Here is a 12624-nt window from a genome sequence, read left to right as displayed (position 1 = left end):
TGGTCGCACCCATTACCTCTTTGGATGAAAATTTTACTGTTTCCTCATGTGATGCTTATTAGGCACCAATATTGAGGGCTGTGTGGCTGGTCAATGCACTCCCTGGAGACGTAGACATTTTTAGTAATGCGCTTTGTATTTTGTTTTTAAAATTCTGTTTTATTGTTTAATTTGCATGTTTATTGAATCATCGTTGCTATTTTTTTACTATGACATTAAATAACTTTGAATGAAAACCATTTTATTCAATAAACGTCGATATATTATGCACATTGGCGGAACGGATTTATTAATAAAATCTCATATAAGATGTATGTTAAAATTTAATTCAATTATTTATTTTATTACATCCGTTATTTATTTTAAAATATCATTATTACCTACATTTTCATTATAAATCTTGCAGACAAAAACTGTAAAATCAGCACACCTAAAAAGCTCTATCACGAGGATATAATTTTATTAAAGATTTTTATATACCTAGGTTCATTCCTCGCAGCATTGGATGGATTCATTCAAAGTTTTCTCCTATTAGAACTTGGATAGTTCTGCATTAAAGCGGTGATTTCTTTTATAAATGTCATTATTATTTTTTCATTGTATTTCCAGCGGACGAAAACTGCGAAATCAGCACATCCGAAAAGCTCTACGAAGTCGATATGAGGCTGCGGATTAAGCGCGTTACAAAGAAGAACTTTGGATCGTACAGATGCGTTTCCAAAAATTCTCTCGGGGATACAGACGGAAACATTAAGCTCTATCGTAAGTAATCGAAACTTTCCACTACCTGTTCGTTGTCTAAAGTAGGAAAAGTGCCAAGTAATACTACTGATATTTATATTTATTTATTTATAAAGGTAACAAATTCTCAAGACTTTGAACAAAGTAATAGCATAAAATGGAAAATCTATACGTTCGATGATATCGGAAATTAAAAATATAAACCAAAATTTTTTTATTATATCTGAAGGATTGAAGATTCAGGAGATATAATATAATATAAGTAAAAAAAACAGTTAGGAGAGCTAATACAAACCAAAAAGAATACAAAGCAAAGCAGTTGCAATTTTGCATTTTTTTAGTTAAATATACCAAGTGATTTTGAGGTATTAATCTATATAAAGAAAAATAGTTGCCTATCAAAAGTCACTTTACACCATGTGAAAATTGTTGAAAAATGTGACTGTTGGAGTCTCTCACATTTTTCAATTAATAATGTGAGTTCTGTCATCAAGGCCTTTCTAAGCAATCAGAAAGCTATATTTCTCTTAGTGTGCTGTGTGTCTGTAGCATAAGGAGTACCTATTATATATATTTAAAAACTATATATTTTATAAATCAACTCACTCTTTAATATTCAAGGGAGTTCGATAATTCTCTTCTTATTACAAAAAGCAACGCTCTGGTGGTTTTTTTGCGATTATCTCAAAACTCATTTTTTGGAAAATGTGAGTTTTGACTCTAGGCAACTCATAATATATAATTATATCAAAAAACCAGCTATTTTAATTATTACCATTCAAAAATACTCTCCTATAAGGTTGTCAATATGGACTTACTGTAGTTTACCTCTCGCATGCCTACAACTTAATGCATGAGAAAGTTTAGTATTTATAGGTGGGAACTACATTGTACGAAGAGCTGTCTGCATCAAATTATCTGTGTATAGTAAAACAAATTATTTTATAATTTAAATATTTTCACGTCATTTATAGATGTAAAAAGAGCACTAAACTGTATTATTTGGGAATACTATCTGATTTATTTTTCAGAATGTTTGAAATAGTAGTTTATGTAAAATTTACGATCGACAATTAAATTTAACGTTTAAATGAATTTACTAAACTTGTTCACCGGGGAACAACGATTGAAATCCATCTCGCGATCGATCGCTTTTTCAGCAAAAATAGATTTTTCTACGCGAGACAGCTAAATTCACGATTATTCAACAAATATCTACAAAAAAAAAAAACCTTGAAAAGAAATAAGTTTCGAAAGTTTAAACAATGCAGTGTTTACATTAAATTTGAATAGAGAATGGATCTAATGTAGGTATAAAGAATTTAACTCGTAGAAACCTTCTATTGAATTGTGATTGCGAAAAATTCGAAAGAGTCAGCTGCACAGAATTCAAGTTAATTCCAGAAAAAGAGACTAAAAATATTATCAAGCTAATTTCATTTATTTTAAGCATACCAATATCTAATTGCTATACCAAACGAGATTCTCGAATTTCTCAGATGAATTTAAAATTGTCAGATGCAAGATAGAGATGTTCTATTGAGTTAATCAAAATAAGAGATAAAATTATTATAATTATTATAAATTATTATCTCTATTTATATAAAAATCTCGTGTCACGATGTTTGTGGTCGAACTCCTCCGAAATGGCTCGACCGATTTTTATGATTTTTTTTATATATAATTTTTAGGTATGAGAATAGGTCAACAAGTATATTTCATACCGCTAGGTGATTAGGGTATCTCTATCCAGAAAACTTTCTTTTATTTTTTTGACATTTTTTTTTTGTATTTTTTTTATTAATTGGCATAAAAAAATACCTATAACCCAAAATTTTCACCATCCTACCCCCACCCTCCTATTTTTTATTCGCGATTTTATTATTTTTGTATGAACAAATTTAACCGTCATTCGTATTTCAAAAAGAACGAAATTATTTATGTTGTTGAATGACAGATGGCGCTACGTCCGAGAAGAATTCAAGAGAAGCGTCGCGTCATTTTGACATTTCATTCGGCATATCACAACGCAGTGCGTGCAAAATTTTGTACGATTTATTTTCATTTATCTATTTTTATATGCGTGTATTACAGTGCACAATGCCAGCAAGATGCAAGGAGGGCCATTTGGGCCGTCGAACGAATAAAGCAACAAACATGCAAAATAGTAGAGCAAAAAGAACAGACGAACAAATTTAACAAGATAACAAAAACGTGCGTGTAAGTATGTCGCAATTGCGTGCATCTCAATCACAAGAGGCACGAGCTGAACGAAATCAACAACGACAATTGGAACGGAGCCAAGCGCGCCGGTTCGTAGTTAACACACGCAGAGCAAATGACCGACAACGCCAACAAGTACATCGAACATTTACATCCGCTTCTTTCCTTCGTCTCGCATTCGAGTACGAGCCAGATATTGAATATTCCGCTCATCCGAAAGTGCTGATTGGTGCTATGGACAAAGAATGTCCCCATTGTCATGCGCTCAAATTCAAACATGAGTCAGCCGGGATGTGTTGCGCATCAGGAAAAGTGCAACTACCAGAAATTGAGATACCACCAGAATCATTGAACGGCTTGCTCATCGGCACGGTTCCAGATTCAAACCTGTTCCTGAAGTCCATTCGCACATTCAATTCATGCTTCCAAATGACTTCGTCCGGAGCAACAGAAATAGTTCACAATACTGCGGCAAATGGTCAACAATTCCATTCTACGTTCAAAATCAACGCAGCGGTGAAGAAATCAATCATGTGGATGCACGTTGCGACTACAATAGCCTCAATTCGCCTAATGCCAGGCACATCGTCGGCGAACTGGACGCCCTGTTGAATGAGCACAATGAATTATTGAAATTCTTCAAAGCACACATACACGATTGCAAAGTTACAATCACGCTATTGTTATCAATCCTGATAAAACACCAGCTGGAGAGCACGTACGTCGATTCAATGCGACTGTTGTTGACGACATTGCTGGAATCATGGTTGGCGACTGCACATCGACGCGAGAAATCGTGATTCGAAGAAGAAACAATAATCTGGAGTTCATCGCTGACACACACCGTTCATACGACGCTCTCCAATATCCGCAATTTTTCTGGAAGGGACAAGACGTATATTGCATAAACATTAAACAACGAGATCCTGTCACAGGTAATTCATTCATTATGAACATCATTACTCATTTTGAATTGAGAAAATGAATGGTTGATGTTTTTTTGTTTTTATCGGCGGTCATCGTCTACAGCGCTCTATTCCTCTTTCTGTCATAGATCCCATCCCCACACACTTACGATAGATTCGTTATTTTTTATTTAACAACCAAAATATTCACTAGAAATAATTTAAATGGCAGAACAACGTTTGCCGGGTCAGCTAGTAATATTATAAAATTAAGAGATAAAATCTAAATTATTTGTTAATTCAACATGATACTCATATGCTGAAATTTATCAATAGAATTTTACCAGCAGAAAGACATTTGCTAGGAAGTAAAATCTTCAGCCAAGTAAATAGGCGAGTGTCGGTCAAAAATATTGTTTAATATTATTATTTTGATACTTAGAGTATTGTAATTTGTGTAGTGTCATTAATTTATGATTGATATTATAGAAATATCGAACTATGCGTTTTTTAGGTTGCCCCACTTTTAGTCCTAAATTCCAATTTAGTTAAATAATTATCTGGCAACGCTGATCGTGACTGACCTGTAAAGCGTCGGCTGATGCTAATACTTTACCACAAATTTAACTGCGCAAACCGGTTCGTATCGGTAAGCCCGTATGTACGGACAGGAAAACTGTAGCTCGCGCAAATCGAAAAGCGCTGTAAAACGTGTTTTTTTGTACAAACTATTCCGCAAAAGAAAGTCGCTGCCGTCCAGCCGGCGCTTTAAATATGTCTGTAGCCTGCTAATCGTGTATATAGCAGTGGCGAAGGGTAATGGTAGGCTGGTAAAATTTGCCATAAATAGTGCACACTAAACTTTGTCAGTTATACATATTTGTTTTCATTGAAATAAGACTACAGTTTACAGGTGTTTAGTTTAGTTTTTAAATTTCAATTATAGCCTACGAAAACCAACATCTACAATTATGCAATTAAAAATATGTGTAATACTCGTAATATGTATTCTTAATACAATGAAAATAAATAAGTATGAATGAAAAAGTGTGCACAATTTTATCGTATCGCCCAAAATATACCATTACTATTATGGCTTGGTTCAGGGATAGTTTAATATTGATTTTTAAAAACCAACCATCTGTAAATTAATTGTAGTCTTAGTTCAATAAAAAGAAATACGTATTACTAAAAACGTTTAATATGCACTATTTATGGCGGATCTTAACAGTCTACCATCAACCTTTGCTACTAGTGGATAGATAAATCTTGTTTGGTTGGTTAAAAAGTGTTTTATTTACTTAAAAATCAAAAAAAGAATTGTTCTGTTACACTTTAACACTTTTACATCTCAAATAATATCACAAAGTACTATCAAATTACAAATTTAAAATAACTTTTTGACTTCCTCTAATTTATTTATGACAAGAAGTCAGTTGGCATCCAATTCAAACCTAATTAAACTCCTTTAAAGTGATTCTGATACTCTGTGAGGAGACGTTTATGGATAAAACAATCACCCCGAGACACGAAACAGTATCGTACTGCGTGAGAGATAATTTCCTCTTAAATAAATCAAGACGGTTCAAATGTCACAGTTCAAAATTTATCGCTGATTAAAATCTGAACCAGTTTGGGTAATATTTTATCAAGTTTCGTTCATTGCAAAGTGACGCAAAGCTTTCGCTCTCAATATGCTTCCTAAAAAAGCTTCAGGTGTGGTTTATGTTGAGTTTTTCTCCAGAATTATAATACTATCATCCGAAGCTTAGTAACTGAAATTAAATAAAAAAAATATTCAATGAATAATAATTTACAATAATTCAAAATATAACATATAAAATTGGAAAACTCATCAGTAAGATACCTACCTACTAGAAAAATCTATGTAAAATACGACATCGAATTCCAATCAACATCCGGCGGGATCTGAACCTGTATAACCACTGAAATCGCGCCAATGTATTTTAATCCTTTCTATGCCGCAATTAGTTAATTGATAGTAATTAACATAAGAATTGGTGTAATTAGGGCGTCCAAAGACGCTTTGGGCACTTAACCGATTAACCAATGCTACGGGCATCCTACTTAATTGCGATAAATTTAACTTAGTAGTAGTTCTTACACGAAATTCTTATCAAATTGTGTTATTTTTGTCAATCGGTTTTTGTGTTTTAAATTAAGGTATCATTAATTTCCATAATTACTAATCGACGCCCTGTTCTCATCAAATATTAGGTATAACGTAATTAAATTATTAGAAAGTGCAAGTACGTTAAGATTAGAATTTGGAGAGATTCTTACTTTATTATTATAACGAAATTAACCAGTTTCTAGTCTTATGCCCAACTGAAATGCTTATCAAATTACGTAAATATTAGCAATCGCCTTTTGTGGTTTCAATCAATGTACCGATATACACAGGTACCTACTGACTTTTCACTTGATTTTTGGCCTATGTCAGGATCTCTCCAAATTTTCGTTATAACGTACTTGCACTTGCTAATAATTTAAATATGTTATACCTACCTAATATTTGATGAGAGTCGGGCGTCAGATAAAAATTAGGGCAAATATTAATGATAACTTAATTTAAAACACAAAAACCGATTGTCAAAAATAACGATAAGCATTTCATGTAAGAAGTAGATACTAGTTAAATTCGTCGTGATTAAGCAGAATGCCTGTAGCATATGGTTAAAATACATTAGCGCGATTTCAATGGTTATACAAGCTCAGATCCCACCGGGTGTCGTATTTTTTTCAAAAAAAGATTTTTTATAGAAGGTGTATAATATCTGATGTTAACGATGGCGGAGCGGTTTAAGCATCGGCTTATAATGTCGTGGGTCCCAGGTTCAAATCCTAGGTCTGAAAAATATAAGTACATTATTTTTCAATTTGAGTCGGAGTCAGAGTATGGACCTAATATGTTGAGCAAGTGGCTAACATTTCTAGTAAAAACAAAAATCTGTCAATACAAACCTCTACTCTGTGAAGGCCCATACTATTAAGACATGGTAATAAAGATATATCGTAGGTGTTTTTTAAGTTATGTATGTTCAATATATTATGGAATGTTACATTCTCAAATCTTGGGAATTATTCGTTGAATAAAAGAAATGGTTTATTATTCATCATTGCTTTAAAATACTAGATACACAAAAACAATATTAAAACAATATACAACTTTAAACACACTTACAAAAGTAATGGTAAAACTTATGTAATATTCGATTTATTGATAAAGTTAAAAAGATCACTAACTTTTTTTTAAACACAAACAATAATTATCCGAAGAATTCATACTTGATAAAAAAATAAAGATGTTTTCATTACTTCATGGACTCTTCATGTTTCTTGACAAAACGACATCTTTAAGTATCAACCTTTCAACGTTCAACACGTTGTTTTAGATCATAAGCGCTTTGGTCCAATCACAGAAGATGCATAGCCAAAATTAGTTTCTTTTTTATACGCTCTTGTAAAATATTGATATCCTCTTCATTTTCCTGCATTTTGAGCTGAGTAAATTATGTCTCTTATTGGCGAAAATATGGTCAAACAATGCAGAATTTTTGCGCTTTGCTTAACTACCTCTAAATTGGAAATGTAATCACCCCAAGAATTGACATCTCGAAAGCTTTCAATCTTCTGATGGTGTTCTTTTAACGTAAATGTTTAATCTAAGCATACAGGTCAGTAAAAATATATTTTGCATCACAATCACTCTACATCGAGTGCTTGGACATATTATTACCTGTCTCAATAATTTCAGATGAGATTTTAAAACAAATGTTTTCGCTTTATATTTTAATCTCATTTCAGTCTTCATGTAGATAGATGTGCTTAAAGTTGTCTACTATCTACTATCTTTACCAATTTATCCTCAATAAATCACTCTTCTTGCAGTGGTGTTCCAGGACCAATAAAGTGATATTTGGCGCGTAATTTTTGATTTCCCGCCAACTTACCACTCCACACGTCAAAGCAGTTTTACGTTATTTTTGTTTGAATATTATGTATGTATTGTTAGTGGTCGGCTAAACACTTGTAGTGATGTAAGGTATACTTGAACATAGCAGTTTGTAAATGATAGTTTTTTTGTAAATTAATATGAAGCACATACTATTATGTCTTACTTAATAATAGTTCAGTAAAGATTAAAAGCCTTCGACATTAACCGCCAGGAGCACTGTATCGTCAGTAAGGAAAATATTATTGATCCATTTACATTGTTTATTTAAAAAAAAATCATTATTTAAAAGTAAAAATACGTGTCTACTACAAATCTATTATTGGTAAATTTACTGGTCATGTTCATAGAAGTAGAAACCATCAGTTGTTTATTCTCCCAAGATGCAGAACCAACATGCCACTGGTAATGCCAATTAGGAGGGCGATAACTATGTTCAATGAAATTGCTTCGGGTGTTACGTGAGAATGAGTTTAGGTGGACGCTGTATTATAAATTCTTAAAATAGGGTCTGCTTAACTCATCTGGTGTACTTCCTTGTACCTATCTAATTTATCTACTGATCTATCTCTTTTTTTATGTAATACTGTTGTATTTATGTATCTTTGTTTCTAAATGTCATATTGTGAACGTCTTAAACTTATAATTTGTAATTTCCACAATATGTTAAAAAAAATTGAAATAAATAAATTGAAAATAAGGTAATATGTTATTTTTTTCTTTCATTACAGCCATTCCAAGCGAGACAGCTCTGAAGAAGCACAATAGTCCGTACTATCACCACAACAGCGAGAACGAAGCCGCTAAGGACGGTCCAGTGGAAGACAACACGATACCTGACGATGCGTCAAGCAACGATAACAAGATGGCGGCCGCCATTCAGAGCGACGCGTCCGTTGGCGGGAAGCCGCCGCTGACAGGTGACAGCGCGGGAAACAATGGCGCGCGAAGTTTAATTCAAAAATCGAATTTAATAACGCTGAATGTTGCCATTGTCGCGATTTTGTTTTTAAATTTACGGTCTGTCGGCGTCACATCGTGAGAGAAGTTTTTGCCAATTTGAAATGAGAATGTATATTTGGAATAATCGGAATTTGTAAAGATAATTATTTACTTGTTAACAATTTGATAACTTTCTGGTCTACAACTTTCACCAATTAGGTACTTATGTTTAAATAAACTTGTTTCATTTTTAAAAAGCTCAGTTTGCCAAAAATTTAATGTTGAAAATAAATTCACAATAAACAATGTAAGTGGTATCGACTATCCATGCCAGTTATTTAACAGTTTCACGAAGCATATCATGATGATATTATTTAAAATTAGATTTTTTTTTTTAAATAAATCACATATTGACTAAAATATGACTCACCAGTTTAACTTTGGTTTTTACAATTTTCTCTGTCATGGCAATCATTCACTAAAATATACTTATCTGCAAACAAGCATAATATGTTTTTATTTAGATATTTTTCTTATTCAACGAATAATTCATGAAGTGATCCGTGACGTCGGTTAGTAATTAAAGTAATACCTACTTTGATTATTTAAAATATAAAAGCCGATCGCTAATGTAGCTCAATTAAGAAAGCGCTTCAGTGAGTATTAAGAGCAATTAGTTAAAATTTGTCGTAATTGTGTATGACTCCTTTAGCGTTGCGGTCAATATGCGTGGGCGCAGAGGCGAGATTTTTTCTATTGGTTATAATATATTTTCTCATAAGTGTTTTCAAAATTATGTATGTTCAAGCATGATATGAATGTTTTATGAATAAAGTGAATAAAATCATTGTCAGTCAAAGTTAAACTGAAGAGCCGATGTTACCCAAATTGAATAAAATATATAGATACAATAATTTAAGCCCTTGGATTAAAAACTACCGTTCTCCCAAAATATCAATTCTCAAATAATGTAGTTAAATATTCCAGTGATGTAATAATATATAGATTAATTTAACCATGACTAACAAAAAGCACATTTAATTTAATAAAAACACTTTAATTTTAATTCCAATTGAAATTTTTTGACTTAACAATAATTGATTGAGTATTTTGAAGGTTATGCCAAAAAGGTTTTATGACATTTTATGCCACAAAAATGATTTTATATCAAGCCATTTGTTCAACGTATTACGACCATGCTTTTAATTAAAATAATTAATCAAACTCTCAGGAAAATGTTTAAATATCTGGGATCGAGGCTTAGTCCATTGTTTTTTTTTGATGTTATTTTTTTTTATTATGTTTGTATGTATGTAACTTTTAGGCATTTTATAAGAGTGTATTAAAAGAAGAGAAGAGTAGTGTTTATGTTAATAAAAAATATTACTATTTTGTTCTCAAAAGTAATTAAATCAGGGTTGATAAAGTTTTGTCGTGTAAAGAAACTTAAATATCTAATCTACTTAATTATACTGTTCTTAAATTATTCGGTAATTTAGTCAAATTTAATATTAGGAAAATGAGATATATTTTCATTGAATAAGATTGTATTACTATAGCTGAAAACAAATAATAGCTACAATGTAAATAATGTAAATAAAATATTTAAATGTAGACTAGATAAAAATCAAAGACCTGGGTAGAAAAAACGTAAACTATAATTGTTTGGATTGGAACCAGACTCGTCCGACCCACAAAAACCAAAAAACTAAGTTAAGGCTTAATTACATAGGCAGACGCGCAGATCCAACCTGTTCCAATGATCCACGCCGACTGTCGTGACCAACGTCTCTACACCATAAGCAACGCAACATGCATCGATTCGATCGTGTTGGTCCTTGCTTTTTATTTGTTTAAAATAAACATAGTGTTGCTATTATTAAAAAAAATATTAGATGACAGAAAACTATTTCTTCGTTAGATTGGTGGGTACACTGAACAGTTTTCTCTCGCAAAACTCAGCTGTCAAACCTAACCTCGTAAAAAGGCGGTAGCTTCGGATATTTTCATACATTCTCGGCAATCTTCGCTAGAATCTTTGTAAATCGTGGCAGACGGAAAAAGGATTGGTTCCAATTTAGTCACGATCTTTCACGATCCCGGAAAACCATAGATAATAGATTTTGGCAAACGTGGCAGATGATCAGGATAGATGCAATCTACCAATTTAATTGTAATATTCATTTTTTGTTAGGTTCAAATATGAGTATCACTAAAAATTGTCGTCTTCTGATACCACCATCTAGAATCCTGCAATCGCATGATAGAAGAAACAGATACATACAAGCCTTTAAGTAATTAATCTGATAAATTATCACTTATTTTACTACAGAATATTGAGATTTTTTCAATGAATCTATAAATTAAAACTAATTATCTCAAAACTGAATAATTGTGGGTTGGACAAGCTGGTTCTGGTCCACACAATTATTATGAGAATTCTTTCTCAGAACATTTTGGTATTATTTAGGAAGTATATATTTATAAAATAAATTATTATATAAGGTATGTCCGTATGTTTATATTATTTAACCAGTCAAGGCACCAGTAGCAGTCAGATCGAAAAAATATATAAAAGGAATTGATAATTTAAAAAAAAAACATGTAACAGCAGAACGACCCAAATTTACTTACGTTCTTCATCTACCCAGTTCTTTAATTGTATTGTTGTAATTTTTAGAGAAATGCTTATATTTTTTTGCCTTATTATTAATTTAAAAAAAATGTTTATGTTGGATAAATTAATAAAAAAAAGAAATCTTCATATCACGATACATAATTATTATCAATACATTCTAAGGCGTAAATTTAATTATAAGGAGTTGAATATTATTAAAAATATGAAAACGTATTTTTGTCGAACATAAATCTGTTATCAAAATAATATTGTATATATACTAAAATAATAATGTGATTTATTATGTTATATAATATGATTTAAAATGCTTATAGCTTTATGGGCATATCAATAAATTTTGTACAAAGTAAGGTTTTATTTATTTTCTTCTCCTTCTGGCCTCTTTCTCCTTTACGTGTATGGATACATTCTAAGAAGCATTAATCCTTTTTTTTTGGTGCCAATGCTGATAAAAATCAATAAATTGCGATAAGCATTGATATACTACTGGATGAATCATATGCTTCTTAAAATGACGCCCGATTTTCAGCGACTCGGCCAATGTTAAAACTTACTGTTTATTATAAGTAAGCCCGATTTAGCTTGCATCTTACTATAACTAATAGTCAGCGCATGACAACTTGCTCTGTCTGCTTTGGGTTGCAGCCACCTTTAGGTTCACTATTCCAAGAACGAAAATTTAGTTTTACAGCCAGGGCAATACGGGTGAAATTCGGGAATCCATGTCAACGGTCTTAACGCATTATACATACAAGGAAATATTATAAGACGATATTCGTAGTATCTTTTGTGGTACATTTTTAAAATGACACTTGTATGGGAACTCCTCATCTAGTAGTATATCAATGGCAATAAGTCACAATTGAGGAAGTGCTGACTGTCGCATTGCTTCAATCCCAAAGCGTTTGCTGCTAAGGTTTGGGTTGTTGATCTTTACATACTTTTAGCATACTTGCATAATATTCTGACTGTAGATGAGTGATCTACGATAAATCCATAATTTGCTGACTATCGCGTTGTTTCAATCTCGCAGTGTTTGCTGACACGGCATGGGTTGTTGATCCTCACAGAGGTATGCCACACTTGCAGAATGTGCCGATAAGGCTTGGGGTTGTTGAATTTATGGGTTCAATTAAGAAAAACTCTATTTGAGAGTTCATATCGCAAGCATGAAGGGGAGTATGGAAAATAAGAAGTGA

The 12624-nt window shown here is 32.2% G+C and overlaps 1 protein-coding gene across 1 annotated transcript in view; it reads left to right on the top strand.

Annotated features, from left to right (window-relative positions):
- The window catches only part of LOC147073147 (lachesin-like), a 232917-nt gene extending 223122 nt beyond the window's left edge, over window positions 1-9795 (top strand). Inside the window, exons 7-8 of the mRNA XM_085945295.1 lie at window positions 610-762; window positions 8577-9795. Coding sequence (XP_085801421.1) covers window positions 610-762; window positions 8577-8887 — 464 coding nt within the window. The 3' untranslated portion in view covers window positions 8888-9795. The remainder of the gene's footprint in view (window positions 1-609; window positions 763-8576) is intronic.
- The last annotated feature ends 2829 nt before the right edge of the window (window positions 9796-12624 follow it).

The sequence above is a fragment of the Rhyacophila brunnea genome, unplaced genomic scaffold, assembly GCF_057557595.1.
Source record: "Rhyacophila brunnea isolate RB1 unplaced genomic scaffold, BYU_Rbru_1.0 scaffold_18, whole genome shotgun sequence".
NCBI lineage: Eukaryota > Metazoa > Arthropoda > Insecta > Trichoptera > Rhyacophilidae > Rhyacophila > Rhyacophila brunnea.
The sequence above is the reverse complement of the archived record's forward strand: the minus strand, read 5'-3'. Positions and strand labels throughout refer to the sequence as shown.